The sequence below is a fragment of the Pecten maximus genome, chromosome 10 (genome assembly GCF_902652985.1).
Source record: "Pecten maximus chromosome 10, xPecMax1.1, whole genome shotgun sequence".
Classification (NCBI taxonomy): Eukaryota; Metazoa; Mollusca; class Bivalvia; order Pectinida; family Pectinidae; genus Pecten; species Pecten maximus.
The window spans coordinates 8,544,143-8,562,553 of record NC_047024.1 but is presented as its reverse complement, the minus strand read 5'-3'; the positions used below and the strand labels follow the sequence as shown (position 1 = coordinate 8,562,553).

General features: G+C 34.7%; 1 protein-coding gene across 1 annotated transcript in view; it reads left to right on the top strand.

The window, feature by feature from the left end:
- Window positions 1–16,012, top strand: part of LOC117335685 (sorting nexin-14-like) — a 34,110-nt gene extending 18,098 nt beyond the window's left edge. Inside the window, 15 exon segments of the mRNA XM_033895843.1 lie at window positions 1,876–1,943; window positions 3,125–3,186; window positions 3,464–3,671; window positions 4,105–4,138; window positions 4,648–4,697; window positions 5,434–5,537; window positions 6,596–6,698; window positions 7,763–7,803; window positions 8,442–8,512; window positions 9,088–9,305; window positions 10,445–10,609; window positions 11,129–11,159; window positions 11,835–11,899; window positions 12,158–12,249; window positions 13,115–16,012. Coding sequence (XP_033751734.1) covers window positions 1,876–1,943; window positions 3,125–3,186; window positions 3,464–3,671; window positions 4,105–4,138; window positions 4,648–4,697; window positions 5,434–5,537; window positions 6,596–6,698; window positions 7,763–7,803; window positions 8,442–8,512; window positions 9,088–9,305; window positions 10,445–10,609; window positions 11,129–11,159; window positions 11,835–11,899; window positions 12,158–12,249; window positions 13,115–13,174 — 1,372 coding nt within the window. The 3' untranslated portion in view covers window positions 13,175–16,012.
- Window positions 16,013–18,411: the final 2,399 nt, after the last annotated feature.

The following is an 18,411-nucleotide window of genomic DNA, read 5'->3' as shown; positions in this document are numbered from 1 at the left end:
ATTTGAATTATAATATCACATTAAACTCATAATCATGTCAAAGTGATATCAAAAATATTCAAAAATAGTTTTTTTGCTGAAAGATCTTTAAAAACATGACCATTTGACAGAATGTTCAGAGAAGTTCAGAATTTGGTAAACACATGTACTTAGTTTTTTAATCATTTGCTACATTAAGTACTGTGACTTGTCAATATCAAAAATGTGTTGTGCAAAACCAGCATAATCTTGTTATACAGAGTTCATTTTTAAAGGTTACATAAACTTCAGGAAATAAGAAAGATAAAATACTGAGTGTACATTTGTTTAAGAACAGCATGTTGACACCCTAACTATGACTAAAAAGCTACATTTTTAGCTCCATTACGCTAAACATTGCATGGCTTGATAATATTCATGTTATTTTTTGTTTTTTGAAATTTTTCCTCTCTGTTCACTTTAAGAAATATGACCTCAACTATATAGTGTTGATGAGTGAGATGGAGGTTGATGATCACATATTTACACTTGTATGAATAATGCAGGTTTTCTGTCTTAGATAATGGAAGATGACTTAGACTTGTGTTCTGATCTGCAACATCATCCTGAATTTACAGATGTATAAAAAATTACTATTGAATGATACAGCATGCTGCACGTGTTTTTATATTATTTTGTTTATCATTAAAATTTACCTCTATGAACCATAATATGTGATATCTATAAGCTTATCCCTTTCCCCTAGTAAACTAGTGAAATTTCCTTGATATCAATATATATAAATCTTGGTACTATAGCTAGTGGTAAGTTGTTGTTTGCTGGGATGAACCAGTACATGTATATCTGGTACATTCTCGGACCCCAAACAAACTTACGGAGTATAACAAAGGGCAGTAACTGTGGTAGATGTTACTTGGTAGGCTTGTCTTCATTACACAACAACTTATTTATCTGGTGGCTGGTTTTAATTATTGTACATTTAAACCATTATATCTATTATGTGTTGTACATTTGCATTTAAAGATGTTTGCTTGCTTACATTAAGTGTGTTGCTTGTTGTTATATATCATATCTATAATAAATCTATACCATTATGTATTTGGGTAAACAATAGTATATATAATGATTTTAAGGCATCATCTGAGAAGACCATTTGTCATCACAATTCATGTTTTATATTTGTTTTGTCATATATTGAAATTTTATTTCATTATAATGTATTTATTATATTCATAACACAGCCAATTAAAGCCTTACTCGACAAACTCACTTTCATTGCCACAGTACAGTTTTGACAGACTCTGTGACACTTTAGTTAAATCCTGATCTTCAGTGTGGAATGCTACATCTTTCAGATAATGATTGAGGGAGATAACTCTATCACAAATCATTGGTTATATATACAATAAAGGGAGATAACTCTATCACAAATCATTGGTTATATATACAATAAAGGGAGATAACTCTATCACAAATCATGGGTTATATTATACAATAAAGGGGTATAACTCTATCACTAATCATGGGTTATTGACTCAAACATGAATCAGGAAGCTACAATATATATATACAATAAAGGGAGATAACTCTTTCATAAATCATGGGTTATTAACTCAAACAGGAATCATGAAGCTTCAATATATATACAATAAAGGGAGATAACTCCCTATAGATTTATAGATCATGTGAAGGCTGGTATGTGTTTTAAAAGAAGATTTGTAGCATAAGTATTAAAGCATGCTTATATTCCCTAGTCTTCATTCATAAATCACAGGGCTTATATGACTTATTGTGACAGTACATACCATTTATAATTGAGACGGTACATACCATTTATAATTGAGACGGTACATACCATTTATAACTGAGATATAACAAAGGATTCTTGTTTTGTAGAATGCCAAAGAAGAAAGAGTTTGGATTATCAAACATAGGGCACAAGATCAAGGGCGTCTTCAAAAGCAGTAAGTATTCTATGCTGAATATTTTACCCAATATTTTATAGCTTGCCACTTTTGAAGTGATCATCAGACCATCATGTACTTCAAAAGTGTCAGTTATCTGTCCTCAGCCACAGTCTGAAGAATGTTTTCCCCATAACATGATAATTAGAAAACCTGATGTAAGTGGTGTCCTCTGAAGCCTTATTTTACTTATGGCGTATATGTCCTCTGTAGAGGCTGCAATCTCATTCACTTACAAGAGAGAATAAATTCACAAACATGAACTGCTTGACCAGTCAGGCCTTAACATATCATGCTGACTATTGACTAAGGATAACTAGCGAGGGTGTGCAAGTGTTTAACCTGACTGTACAAGTGTTTAACTTGACTGTACAAGTATTTAACCTAGCTGTTCAAATATTTAACCTATTCAGGTAGCTGTACAAATATTTAACCTCGCTGTACAGGTGTTTATCATACCTGTACAAGTGTTTTACCTGACTGTACACATGTTTTACCTGGCTGTGTAAATGTTTAACCTGACTGTACAAATGTTTAACCTGACTGTACAAGTGTTTAACCTGGCTGTACAAGTGTTTAACCTGACTGTACAAGTGTTTAACCTGACTGTACAAGTGTTTAACCTGGCTGTACAAGTGTTTAACCTGACTGTACAAATGTTTAACCTGACTGTACAAGTGTTTAACCTGACTGTACAAATGTTTAACCTGACTGTACAAGTGTTTAACCTGGCTGTACAAGTGTTTAACCTGGCTGTACAAGTGTTTAACCTGACTGTATAAGTGTTTAACCTGACTGTACAAGTGTTTTACCTGGCTGTACTAATGTTTATCATAGCTATACAAGTGTTTAACCTAGCTGTACAAGTGTTTAACCTAGCCGTACAAGTGTTTAACCTGACTGTACAAGTGTCTATCATAGCTGTATAAATGTTTAAACTAGCTGTACAAGTGTTTAACCTGGTTGTACAAGTGTTTAACCTGACTGTACAAGTGTTTAACCTTACTGTACAAGTGTTTAAACTAGCTGTACAAGTGTTTAACCTGACTGTACAAATGTTTAACCTGGTTGTACAAGTGTTTATCATAGCTGTTTGCCTATACATGTAATATGTATAGATATTTACCTGTGGTGTTCACTGATATTGAATTTTAATAATCTGTTAATGCTACTTATTACAGCGGAAATGAAAAGTCTACCAGAGATGGATAACTTTGATGATGCTGACACTGTCACAATTGCTGTAAGTAATGGAAATCAGGAATTTTGTAATGAAGATAGCATTGATGATTACCTTTAGGTCCATAGCATCAAAGTTCTATTAAAATACCAATAAACACTGTACAGTTGTATTTAAAAAATTTGTATGAAAAAAAAAACCCCAAAAAAACAAACAGTTTTAGTTGAAAGGGGTGATTTCTTATAAAAGTGATGACCTGTGTATTGAGATAAGCTTAATTAATCCAGATTATTCCAAGCCAGAATTTTGTTTGATTTGTATCAATTTGTGCTTTGAACAGTCGTGCAGTTCCCTGGATGATGAAGTCCCTGAATGCATTGCTATGGAGGGTTCCTTCCAGGAGTTTACTTTGCCTGACCTTAGCACATGGAGAGTTACCATTCCAAGGATAGGTGCCCGACCAGACCCAGAGAACCCTCGCAAACAGTATTTTGTGTTCATTATCGATGTTCGGAGGGTAGATCTCGCACATAACATTGGAACCAGAGGTAGGAATCTATCATCATTGGTGATGGGTGATGTCAATGTAAACAAGGATTTTACATATATACATAGGCTACGATTCACTGCATTAAACCGGTCAAAAGAGAAATATTTCAGAGCAAAATAAAAAGAGTATTTAATTCTCCCAATGATCTTTTTATGAAGCCAGTTCATCTGTCTAGTATGTATGTAATGTCAAAGTTTGTCAGCACTCTTTTGGTTTCATTTCTTGAGGGATTTTGATCAAACATCACACAATCAAGTGTTCGAGTTTCAGGGTTTTGGGTCAAGGTCAAGGTCACTGTTTTTAGTAGGGGCCAGTAGGGGATGTGCTTTTCTTTAGCAATACCAAGTATGCTTGTTTGCTTAATAGTATACATGTATGTCTTAAAATAAGAAAATTGACATACTAGTCATTAAAGTTTGTCTATTGTACAGGTGTTCCAGAAAAGGAAAGCTGGGTTGTGGCCAGGTAAGATATTCTTTTTAATGTTTTTGTAATGTGAACCTCAACACATATGTATATTATAATATCTTATGAAAGATACTTTATCCAGTTGTCATATCTTCTACATTGTATTTAAAATCAAACACAAAGTAACTGCAATCATTCTTCACACCTTTGACTTTTGAAATGGGAAGTAGTAATGAGACATGTCTTGCCTATACCGGGGATCTGACATCCTACCTCTAGGCTTAAGGGAAACTCCTACCAGTATGTGCTAGTAATGTAACCTGACACTCTCACTTTTAAACTGTATTCTTAATTCATTGCAAATGTTCTCTACTTGAATTGCCTCGTTAAAATGCATTCACGTAATAAATAAAAAAAATCAATTTAAAATTATTAGCCCATATTTGGATTAATACTGATTATCCTAAATCCCTTTACTGTATAGACTACTGAATGATTTAATGTGGCTCAACATTGACAACTGAATCTAATGTAACATGTAATGATATTTTGTTTTTCATTCCCAGGAGATATCCAGAATTTTATGTTTTGGAGAGTAAATTACTGGAATTCCATGGTAAGTGTGAATATAAGACTGTGGTTGATGTCTCTTCCTGAATTGATGTCTGATATAATCATTGGATGTGATAACTGTATGGAAGGGTTGATTGGCAAACTGGAAGTTAGCAAAAATAACAACAATTCTCTGACATAAAGTACATACATAATTGTCTGGCTTTTATATCTAACGTTTTACACAAATTCAAATTCTCTTCTAAATTAGTTATGAAAAATATTGAAAGGAAGAATTATGCATAATATCTGGGTGAGGCATCCTGCTGGATATCTCTGGTGGTATGCTTCACTGAGGTAGCATTATAGATTTGACTTAGTTTCGCTTTATCAGAAGGAGACAAACACAAACATACTGTAGCCTCCCAAAACACCCATTACACACATCATCTCACACATAGGACACACTGTCCTTATTGGGATATGAAACGCTCATAAAATGCTATCTCCTGAGAAAAAGATTTCCAATCGAATGTCGGACCTACGTTTGTGTAAAGTTCATAAGAGTTATCCCCTTGTGAGCACTGATAGATATTAGATGTAGTCAAAGGCAGGATGGACTGTGACACCTGGAAAACAATAGAGCATTATTTCCTGACCATGTCCTGTCCTCTTAAACGACATTAGTTGTTGATAGGATGTTAAACAATAAAAAACCAAACCAGTCCCAATGTTCTGTGATTACATAAAATCAAACATGTATGTTTTGTCAGGCATTAATATAATGTGTATTGTAACAGGCGAACTGCTGGCAGATTGTCCTCTCCCCGCCAAAAGATCATTCGGGACAGGCAAACAGGAGTTTATAGAGAACAGGAGGGAAACATTTGAAGTTTATCTTCAGGTAGGTGGTACAAAAGTAATTAAAAGTTTGAAAAATAATGTAAGTGTCACTTTGATAGCCTCTATTTTAGTTGTTCCTCATATTCAGCAGGACTACTAACAATAGTCATACCTCATATTCAACATGACTACTAACAATAGTCTTACCTCATATTCAACATGACTACTAACAATAGTCATACCTCATATTCAACATGACTACTAACAATAGTCTTACCTCATATTCAACAGGACTACTAACAATAGTCATACCTCATATTCAACAGGACTACTAACAATAGTCATACCTCATATTCAACAGGACTACTAACAATAGTCTTACCTCATATTCAACAGGACTACTAACAATAGTCATACCTCATATTCAACAGGACTGCTAACAATAGTCATACCTCATATTCAACAGGACTACTAACAATAGTCATACCTCATATTCAACAGGACTACTAACAATAGTCATACCTCATATTCAACAGGACTACTAACAATAGTCATATCTCATATTCAACAGGACTACTAACAATAGTCATACCTCATATTCAACATGACTACTAACAATAGTCATACCTCATATTCAACATGACTACTAACAATAGTCATACCTCATATTCAACATGACTACTAACAATAGTCATACCTCATATTCAACATGACTACTAACAATAGTCATACCTCATATTCAACAGGACTACTAACAATAGTCATACCTCATATTCAACAGGACTACTAACAATAGTCATACCTCATATTCAACAGGCCAACAACACAATACAATACATATAACATTTTGTCACAACAACAGTTTTATTTTGCTTCTGAAATTTCATGGATTCTAGATTGTATTTCTTGAATTCTTATCTAAACCTCAGTCTATTAAATTTGTGTTGTCATAGGATAGCTAAGAGAAAGTCATAAAGAGAAACCCTGTAAAGAAAAAACTCTTAATAATCACCAAAAATCAAATAACAAGATGTGTTGACTAGACAAGGAATTTCTGTTAAAACGGCATGTTAGAAGTGGATTTAAGGAATGTATTTTGAGATAATTTGGGTGTTTCAGAAACTGTTGACCAAGCCATTCCTGAAGGGCAGTCAGCTGCTGTACTCATTTCTAACTACAGACCATGAATTTACAACAGGATTCCTACCTGACATTAATCTAGGTAAGTTAGTGACAGGATTCCTACCTGACATAAATCTAGGTAAGTTACAGGATTCCTACCTGACATAAGTCTAGGTAAGTTATTGACAGGATTCCTACCTGACATAAGTCTAGGTAAGTTACAGGATTCCTACCTGACATAAGTCTAGGTAAGTTACAGGATTCCTACCTGACATAAGTCTAGGTAAGTTAGTGACAGGATTCCTACCTGACATAAGTCTAGGTAAGTTAGTGACAGGATTCCTACCTGACATAAGTCTAGGTAAGTTAGTGACAGGATTCCTACCTGACATAAGTCTAGGTAAGTTATTGACAGGATTCCTACCTGACATAAGTCTAGGTAAGTTAATGACAGGATTCCTACCTGACATAAATCTAGGTAAGTTAATGACAGGATTCCTACCTGACATAAGTCTAGGTAAGTAATTGACAGGATTCCTACCTGACATAAGTCTAGGTAAGTTAGTGACAGGATTCCTACCTGACATAAGTCTAGGTAAGTTACAGGATTCCTACCTGACATAAGTCTAGGTAAGTAATTGACAGGATTCCTACCTGACATAAGTCTAGGTAAGTTAGTGACAGGATTCCTACCTGACATAAGTCTAGGTAAGTTAATGACAGGATTCCTACCTGACATAAGTCCAGGTAGGTTAGTGACAGGGTTTGTACATAATATCAATCAAATTAATTTTATGCATCAATTAAATGTATTGTTTGATTGTCTACTAAGCAAGACATTAACAATAAACAGATATCTTTGTTTTACCCAGTACAATGATTTCCAGAAGAATTTGTAACTCATATAATGTAGATAATACATATGAATAGGTTTGTGCTGAAGTTGTTAGTTGGTAACATTGTGCAATCAAATTTAAGTAACTGAATTTAAAACAGATTAGTACAATCATAATGGTGAATTGGTGCACCAACAATGTTTGTCATTGAAAATTTGTACAGAAACTACAATTATCACAATTGTAATCTAATAGAATGCTTTCAGCGTGAAAAGCGTTATAATAAGATTACTGTATCTTTACAGTTTATATTTATACAAATTTTCAGGAAAAATGTTTAAAGCCGGAGCCATGAAGCTTGTTAAAGAGGTAAGTATAAGGCCACACAGTCTCATGTACAATGTAGTTTATTACAATGATAGGCTGTCATTAGTGGTTATCTAGTGGAGCTGTGATTCAGTAGCCATTGTTTGTGAAGTCATAGATCACTTCAGTCTTAATATTACAGATTTTCAAATTGGTTTGTGATATCACCAAATAAAAAAAAATAAAAATGTCAATGTTTTAGGTTTCAAGACAGACTGAGAAAATGTTTTCAAGAATATTCGTGCCAAATGACTCCTAGAGACTAATTTCTTAAATTTTTATATGAAATTGAGATTTCTGTCAATCTTTATATGAAATTGAGATTCCAGTAAATCTTTAAATGAAATTGAGATTCCAGTAAAGACTGCTGTAAATATCTCAACAGTGATTGAATCAGTTTCTAATATTTGCTGAATCGATACTGATTTTAATTAAAGTCTGATTGTAGCATGTAACATAGTTTATCACAAAGCTATAATATTAATATGCTAAAATGAGATTTTCTTGACTAACAACATTTCCTTGTTTGTGACACATAAATCTGTAGAATTGAACAAAATAAAAATGATACATATACTTCAGTTTTAAGATAATAACGTACATGTGCTAGATCACAAACCGTTATATATGTTGTTTTACAGAAAGGACAGCATTTAGACCCCTTCCTGATGTCATTTATACAGTCGACAGAAGTCCCAAAGCCTAAATCATGGTAATTAATAAGTAATGGCTGCCAACTTTTAGAAATGAGCTAGAAAGAACCTCAACCATCATATACAGAATATATATAGTGTACTGATTTAAAAAGTGTGGTACAAGTATACATTTAAACCAGCATAGTACGGCTAGTTTCCGAGTTCAATGTCACACCACCTTAAATTGAGAGGAATTGAAGTAAAGACTTGTGAAGTGTGATTTTCTGTTGGCATCCATTTCTACATCATGATGTTGTGATTAGATAATTTTCTCAGAAAGCATAACTATAACAACAATAATGTTCTATTGTTATATCATAAAGGACAGAAGATAGGGATTTCAAAATTTTGGATCAAGGAAATTTTGTACACTTGCTCAAGCAAAATTAATGTATCAAAAATTCAAAGATTTGGAATATTTAGCTCAATTTTGGGGTAAAATATTATTTGTTTTGGGTCTTAAGTCATTTAGAAAGTCATAGCAGCAAGATATAATAATTCTGTGAAATTCTTATTTTTAAATTATACTTATTCAACCTCTGTGAAATTCTTATTTTTAAATTATACTAATTCAACCTCATTGTATTGACAGTAAATCAGAGCGGCGAGGATCCGACGCATCACTCAAGTCAACGTCCAGCGAGAAACTTTGCTGTAGTCTGTACGAGAACAATGCCAATTACTCATCCGATAGCATCGCGTCTAGTCAAACGTCCAGTCTGGAACTGGACTTCTCTGCAGCTAATGGCCAGCAGGAGACCATGGAAAGGCAGGACCTGGAGGGTGTTTTCGACGCTCTGATCTACCTGGGTAAGTTCTATCTTCAGGTGTTAGTTTCTGTGTATTTTGATACTAAAAGGAGATGGAATTTCTGTATAATTTTCATAATTATAATTAAATATTGAGAACTTTGTTTAATATAATATATGATATAGAATTGCAATGTAAAGTATACCTGACTGGTCCTCCCCTTTAACCCCCGATAATCATCTGATATGTTTCAGCACGGTATGTGTACAGTATACCTGACCTCTAACCCCGATAATCTGTACAGTATACCCGACTGGTCCTCCCCTCTAACCCACGATAATCTGTACAGTATACCTGACTGGTCCTCCCCTCTAACCCCTGATAATCTGTACAGTATACCCGACTGGTCCTCCCCTCTAACCCCCGATAATCTGTACAGTATTCCCGACTGGTCCTCCCCTCTAACCCCCGATAATCTGTACAGTATACCCGACTGGTCCTCCCCTCTAACCCCTGATAATCTGTACAGTATACCTGACTGGTCCTCCCCTCTAACCCCCGATAATCTGTACAGTATACCTGACTGGTCCTCCCCTCTAACCCCCGATAATCTGTACAGTATACCTGACTGGTCCTCCCCTCTAACCCCCGATAATCTGTACAGTATACCTGACTGGTCCTCCCCTCTAACCCCCGATAATCTGTACAGTATACCTGACTGGTCCTCCCCTCTAACACCTGATAATCTGTACAGTATACCTGACTGGTCCTCCCCTCTAACCCCCGATAATCTGTACAGTATACCTGACTGGTCCTCCCCTCTAACCCCCGATAATCTGTACAGTATACCTGACTGGTCCTCCCCTCTAACCCCCGATAATCTGTACAGTATACCTGACTGGTCCTCCCCTCTAACCCCTGATAATCTGTACAGTATACCTGACTGGTCCTCCCCTCTAACCCCCGATAATCTGTACAGTATACCTGACTGGTCCTCCCCTCTAACCCACGATAATCTGTACAGTATACCTGACTGGTCCTCCCCTCTAACACCTGATAATCTGTACAGTATACCCGACTGGTCCTCCCCTCTAACCCCTGATAATCTGTACAGTATACCCTCTAACCCCCGATAATCTGTACAGTATACCCAACTGGTCCTCCCCTCTAACCCCCGATAATCACCTGATATGTTTCAGCACGGTATGTGTACAGTATACCCGACTGGTTCCATCATGTCATGATGACAAGCCGTATCCTGTTCAAGATGACCCTTGAGAACTATCTGGAGTGGTATATAGGGCAGAAGGTTGATCAGGTCACTCAGGAACACCGCATAGTGGGCCTCGTCCATCTTCTCCGAGGTACGTCCCCATCGTCACTGTCATAAACTCTCTGTCAAATGGTGACATATCCTTATACAATGAGGTCAGTCTACTCACCCCTGACTTATTACAATAGATGCAGCTTGAACAATGAAATAATGTTAATTAAAATTGTATTTTTATCCTTTTTTTGAAGCTAGCAATATATCATTAACATGTTTGGCTGAGGTAAATAATGTAGTTAGTAACCTGAAGATTTTAGTATTGACTGACCTCCAGCAGAGGTCAATATCATAGACCAATGACCGTATTAATAGGTTAATTTATATCAGAAATTCACTGTGCCATTACACCTATTGTCTGGAAAATGACATCACACAGAAAGTTTGATATCATGAAAACTATAGGGATTGCTCGTCCAACCACATAGTCATATAATAAATTGATTTAAACTCCTTATAAATAGTACAATGGAAAATCCACATATATTAGACAAATTTCACAAAATTCTTAAATTTATAGTTGAACTAAAACTGGATTTTTTCTATTGTTTTTCAGATGTACTGTTCTTCGACACAGATAGACCAAGGTTGGTAGACAGGAAATGTACATTGATTTCTAATCAAGTCATTTGGATAGTGTGTGTTGAATGCATATTGCATTATATAGCTAGTTTTAGTATAAAATGGGAACATTGACAAAATATGATTTTCATCTTCCAAAGATGACTTTATACCAATAGCAGCGATGTAACGGCAAATTCTAGAAGTGAGGAAGGGTTAGATGTTCATATGTTTAAAGGAAAACCCAGGGTAATATGGTTATGTCCTCGATTTGAGAATTAGAAGCTTGTTTAGAGCTATATCTGTATTTGTAAAAAGTTAAGATATCAGTTATTGATATAGAGGAGGATTTACTCCTGAGTAATGTATAAGTAATGGGATATTTTAGTATATTTTATTATGATGATCTTTTCATAAAAACACTTTCAGAGTGATGTTTTATTGAGAGATTAACTGAGATTAGATAGAAGAGGAATCCAGTGGAATATGTCAGTAGAATGGATTGATTTAGCTTTGAAATTATTCTTAAGAACAACGGATGTATGAACTTTACTATTAGAAAATAAACAAAAAATCAAGGACCTTATTACATGTGTAGTTGATATGCAGCTTATATTCTATATATAGCTTTATAGAATAGGGTTTTGGGAAACACTTCTCATAGACATATTGGCAGTTATCACTTTATTTTAATGTTTTAGGACTGATGAACAGAAAAAGGAAAGATTTGAGCAGACCTTGGCAGGATGCTTGGACTTTATACCAAGTAGGAATTGTTTCATGTTTCAATTGCTACAGAATTCCTAAAAATGGAAAATGGTTTTATGGGGAAAAAAATGCAAAAAAACAATCTTTAAATTTATTGCTTTATTCAGGAAAATAACAACTGTAAGAGACTTTAAAAGAATTGATAGTATCTGAATTAAGATTTAAGAGTGAATTATGAGTTTATGGTGAGTTATCACCTGTGAAATGTTGTTGATCTGGGTATTGCTGTATTGATTTATTGTTTTTAATCTTTCAGAACCTTTTGTGTCAGTAGTTGGAAGATCAAACCATGAAAATGGTACCAAACTGATCTTAGAAGTTCTCCAGCAGCCTAAACTTAATAAACAGGTAAGTCCTCTCAGAACGTCCTCTGATCAGCAGGCAAAACTTAATAAACAGGTAAGTTCTCTCCGAACTTCCTCTGATCAGCAGCCAAAACTTAATAAACAAGTAAGTCCTCTCCGAACTTCCTCTGATCAGCAGGCAAAACTTAATAAACAAGTAAGTCCTCTCCGAACTTCCTCTGATCAGCAGGCAAAACTTAATAAACAGGTAAGTCCCCTCAGAACTTCCTCTGATCAGCAGGCAAAACTTAATAAACAGGTAAGTCCCCTCAGAACTTCCTCTGATCAGCAGCCAAAACTTAATAAACAGGTGAGTCTCCTCCGAACTTCCTCTGATCAGCAGCCAAAACTTAATAAACAGGTGAGTCCCCTCAGAATTTCCTCTGATCAGCAGGCAAAACTTAATAAACAAGTAAGTCCTCTCCGAACTTCCTCTGATCAGCAGCCAAAACTTAATAAACAGGTGAGTCTCCTCCGAACTTCCTCTGATCAGCATCCAAAACTTAATAAACAGGTGAGTCCCCTCAGAATTTCCTCTGATCAGCAGCCAAAACTTAATAAACAGGTAAATTCCCTCGTAAGTTCTTCTGATCAGTAGCTGAAACTTAATAACCAATTATGTCTCCACTAGACACAGTCTTCAAAACACATACTTACTGATGAAAATCATAAGAATCCATTAAAATTTAACATTACCGGTGAAATATTTTTATTGTGGATTTTTGATGTCATATCCAATGAACAAAATAATAATTGTAAAATTCAAGGTGTTCTTCAGCAAGTTTATTTGGCATCAATATTCGCAGTTAATTTTTTTCTCTCATCAGAAGTTCCTCAAAGGTTTGATTTTGTTATTTATGTTTTTTCAGCTTTCGTATGTGTTCCTCGATATCGTGATTCAAGAATTGTTTCCTGAGCTGAGAGGTTAATTTATCATGTCAGATTTGAGATGTTGACATCCTCTTGGAGCTGAGAAGTTTGTCCATCATCACTGATCAGAGAGGATGATCTATTACCAGGGGATGTGTCATTGTGATGAGATAAAGACCTGTCTGATTTAGCAGGATAGTACGCCATGGCTGAGCCGAGTGGACGATTCACTTTCCCGAGATGATTATATTAAGTCCAACACTAGAATTGAAAACATTCCCACAGCATACATTTTGTGTCTCATTAAAACAATGCCATATTGGTCCATTGTAACTCAGAGATTACATCAAAATATATCTTTATTATCGTCCGATTATCTTCTGTTGTAGGGCTGACATTGTCTCCACACTCAAATGTTTTATGTCGTTGGATCATGTCAAAAGAATTACTTTGATAATTTAATGAAATCACCTTCAATCATGATGAGAAACATTCCATGACTTTATCTTAATGCTATAATATCTTTTGTCTGAATCATATTCATACATTTTTAGCAAAAAACAGATAAGACAAAATATCTTAATGCTCTAAAATCTTTTGTCTGAATCATATTCATACATTTTTAACAAAAAACACAGATAAGACAGAACTCGAAACCAACTGACCAGATTCACTAGACAATGAGATTAGTGAGGATTGTCACTGTGGAATTTTCTTTTAATGGAACCTGATACTGAAGGAGGTCAAACATCACATCAGGAATGTTCTTGTCTATTACTCTGACAATATGATCCTGCAGAAGAATGACATTTCTGTTATGTTGGTATGGGTATGGATCATTTTAGTCACCATTTTGTCCCCAAGTCGACTAGAACATCTGTGATCTTTCTTTGTTTTGTGTGTGAGAACATATGTTAATATGTTTAATGTGCTTCTGTTGATGTTAGAAGATAATGTTTTTTCATCTCTGTTGGGACTAGCACCATGGAACTAATTCATTAAGGATTTTTTATTTTTGCGATAAATCCAACCCTTAAATTTGGAGTGAATTCAAAATGTGGGTTCCCTGCCAAGACCTCGATACAGGATAAATATGTTATAAGTAAATATGTTATTATGGCGAGCAGATACTGGATGTAGCTTTCTTCTCCTTTTCTTCTGCTGTCCGTCCAATTTACTGACTTAATTCAAATGGTACCTCTTCAGTCTAAGAAGAGCTAACTTATGTGGGGGGTTTTTCCTGACTTGATAGTTTTCTTTTACGATGTATAGAGTAAAGCAACAAAAATGGTAATCAATTTGCTTTAGAGTTATTTCCCTTGTGATAAAAGTTTCTCTTCCCTTTCACTTTTAGTGTGTTTATTGTTCTTTCTTCCTTTTTTTTTATAGTGTATGTTATTCTTGTATGAAGCTCAGGATCGAATGTGTAAAAGTAGAGAGTATAGGTCACCTTACTAGCTCAGACTAGCGGAAATTTCCCTTTAGCCTAGTGGTAGGATGTTTGCCTTGAGAGTGAAAGTTCGCTGGTTGAGCCCCAGCATGGACAGGTTTTTTCTTTACTCCTTCCTATTACACATGTATCGGTCCTCAGTTTGATTTCTCCAGCTTTCCATTTTCCTCTTTTTTTAAAGTTTATTTTGGTTTTCAGATACTCAAATTTCCGACAACTGTAATTCTATAGATAAGAGCATTGCTAGATGTGATGTATAAGGAAAACTTCTGTAAACAATGAGTTTAAATACCGGTATACAGAATGTAACATCATCAGTGACAAAACATGTATTTTAACCCCTTTATCTGAAGCTGGACTTTCCGGTATGGAGATCAGTAAAAAAGCTAAAGGTATATAAATTAATTCCTGTTTGGCAATCAACAATACATATACAATCACTCTTTATTTATGCCTGTGCCAGCATATGGAACAGTTTGTCACTTGTTTTTAACTTATTTATATATCTACTACTAAGAGTTTTGAACTTTATTGTAAATGTTTTACATGATCATGATGATCATTGATAAGAGATTATGTATATATATTCACGTAATTTTAAAGGACTTTAAAGTTCATAGTCACAAACAACCGCTGACATGATGTTCTCAGATATTTTGAAGGTCAAAGTTCAAGATAAACTCAAACATGTTATCATTTATGAAAAAATTGTAGATTTGTTTTATCTTAGTAAGATAATCACCTCATAGTGCTTTTAACCTGTGATAATAGTTTACTACAACTACGTTTTTAAGGTTTGTGATATGCACAGTAATAAACAAAAATGATAATACAATTTTGTTCACCTAATATTTATAACTGGATACATTTTTGAAGTACATTATGTATCCGTCATCCTTTTACAATTTTAAAATTTCCAAATCATTTTTTGTCAAACCATTTCCATTCAAGGGATCAAACATTAGAAAATTGGATTTTGATTTAAAATTTTGATTTAATATAAAGTGTTAAAGTTAAAAACAACTTATGCTAATTATTTATATATTTCTTCATCCATGTTACAATTGATTTAGAAGTCTTTGATATTTGTGTGATACAAGCTTGGTGTTTGTAATCTGATGTTAGTGACTCTGCCGCCTTTGTGGTTGTGATATATACCTGTCATGTACAAGTGCAATCTACGACAGGGACTTGGCACAAATTATTAACCCACAATTCATATATATATAGATATATAAGGACCATGAGTTTGGAATTTATGTCAAGTCCCTGTGTAATCTACCTAATACTGGGACACTGGCATTAATATTAGCCTACATAACTTACTACATTGTATTGTTACGTTTACCTGTATGACTGAGGCAGGACTGCTTTGTTCTGGTATAGGGACATTGATTTATCACGAGACATTCACTTTTATTTTATTTATTAAAATGTTTCAAATTAACTTGACGTTGTGTTTGTTTTTTATCAGAGTAAGTCTGTATATGTGTGGCAGGTTTTAATTATAAATAGTGCGTTCATAGTGATATGGTCACCTCCTTGCTTCATGCTAGGGGGAATTTCCCTTTAGCTCAGTCGGTAGCGTGGAAGACCAGCAAGGCGAGGGTTCAAACCAGTGTCATTCTTTTTACATATGAAAACCTTATCATTACTGTAAAATAACTAACAGAAGATTAAATTTTATATTTAATTTCGAAAGTCTATACAATTGCACAACCCCATAACTAGATCAAATTAACAGAAGATGGACAGCATTGATATAATTACATTACATATACAGTAGATCTATGCCATGTCTTTATAACTACTGGATTAAGGTTAAAGATGCTATGACAACATTTTTGACCAGCAATATCGAATGAATGCTATATAAGAATATATTGATAAACAAGTGGAATATACAATAGTGTAGCCAAGGGAAAGACGGCTAAGACATTTGTAAACCTAGAAACCGAGTTGAGTGAAACATAATAAGCTAAAGCTGAGATCTAGAACGGCTGTAAAACACAATTTCAAGTACTTCCCTAAATTACAAAGCTCTTGCCTGCTGGGAACAGACAACAGCTGCATGGACATATGAAGATGAGCAGTTCCAGTAAAACATTTTAATGAACTTTTTTTGTTTATCTTTGTAGAATGGACATATTAAAACAAAATGAAAGTCATCCTCTACCAGGTTTTGGTCACAATAACGACAGATTCTATTCACCCTCGGAATATTACGACAGCTACCTTCTACTACACAGAGCTTGTATGTGAGATGAAAATTGTTATTTCGAAATAAGTTTGAGATATATATCTGGAATAGACTTTGTTAAGTAAAATTGTAACGTATAGCAATCAATAAGGACTTTATACTGTATATATAAAGTTTATCAGGAAAGTGGCACCCCTACAGCCCATCAGGTAAAGTGTGTGTTTCATCAAAAGAGAGTTCCAGGTTTGACTTGCACTCAGGAAATGAAAGATATCAAATTTACTTTAAATCCTGTTCCTTTGAAATATTTGTGTTTTAATGGGGGAAAAAAGAAGACGGAATATTCAGGTATTTGTATTTCAAAAAGCTAATTCTAATGTGGATTTGCATGTTTCATATACATATAAAACGTGATCAAAGTAATATATCAAAGTATTCGTGGGATGAACTGTCAATACAACTTCAAAGATAACCTGCGGTAAGCTCACAATTGCAAGAAGTCCGTGAGATGCAATATTATATATATGTATCTCGAGATAACTCTCTTTAGGAAGCTTCATACCAATAATTACTTTTAAGACATTCAATTGTGATGTCATAATGCTCTTGGAGATGCAGAAATTTTATCAGAAATGGTCTCAATTAGTGATTAAGGGAATTATTTTCTGTCTTGTATTGGAGATATTAATGAGATAATCATTGAGACACAGGGGCATGACATGTTGCTTTAACAAATAATTGAATATTTAATCCCTAGATCACTTAAAATTGGCAGTTATAAATCATTATTTCATTCTTGGTCATATGAACGTGTTTAGCCCCTGTGCATCGAGGTGAATAATTCTCCACCTTATTGATAAGCATCTTTCAGATAGTAGGTTGTATAACATTATCTCACCTAGATATAGCACAGCCTCACCTAGAGATAGCACAATCTCACCTAGATATAACACAACCTCACCTAGAAATAGCACAATCTCACCTAGATATAGCACAACCTCACCTAGATATAGTACACCTCACCTAGATATAGCACAACCTCACCTAGAAATAGCACAATCTCACCTAGATATAGCACAACCTCACCTAGAAATAGCACAATCTCACCTAGATATAGCACAACCTCACCTAGAAATAGCACAATCTCACCTAGATATAGCACAATCTCACCTAGAAATAGCACAATCTCACCTAGAAATAGCACAACCTCACCTAGAAATAGCACAATCTCACCTAGATATAGCATACCTTACATAGAAATAGCACAATCTCACCTAGATATAGCACAATCTCACCTAGATATAGCACAACCTCACCTAGAAATAGCACAATCTCACCTAGATATAGCACAACCTCACCTAGATATAGCACAACCTCACCTAGAAATAGCACAATCTCACATAGATATAGCACAACCTCACCTAGAAATAGCACAATGTAAACTAGATATAGCAGACCTCACCTAGATATAGCACATCTCACCTAAATATGATACCATCTCACCTAGATATATCATCATCTCACCTAAATATAGCATCTCACCTAGATATAGCATCATCTTACCTAGATATATCACATCTCACTTAGATATAGCACAACATTACATAGATATAGCATCATCTCACCTAGATATAGCATCATCTCAC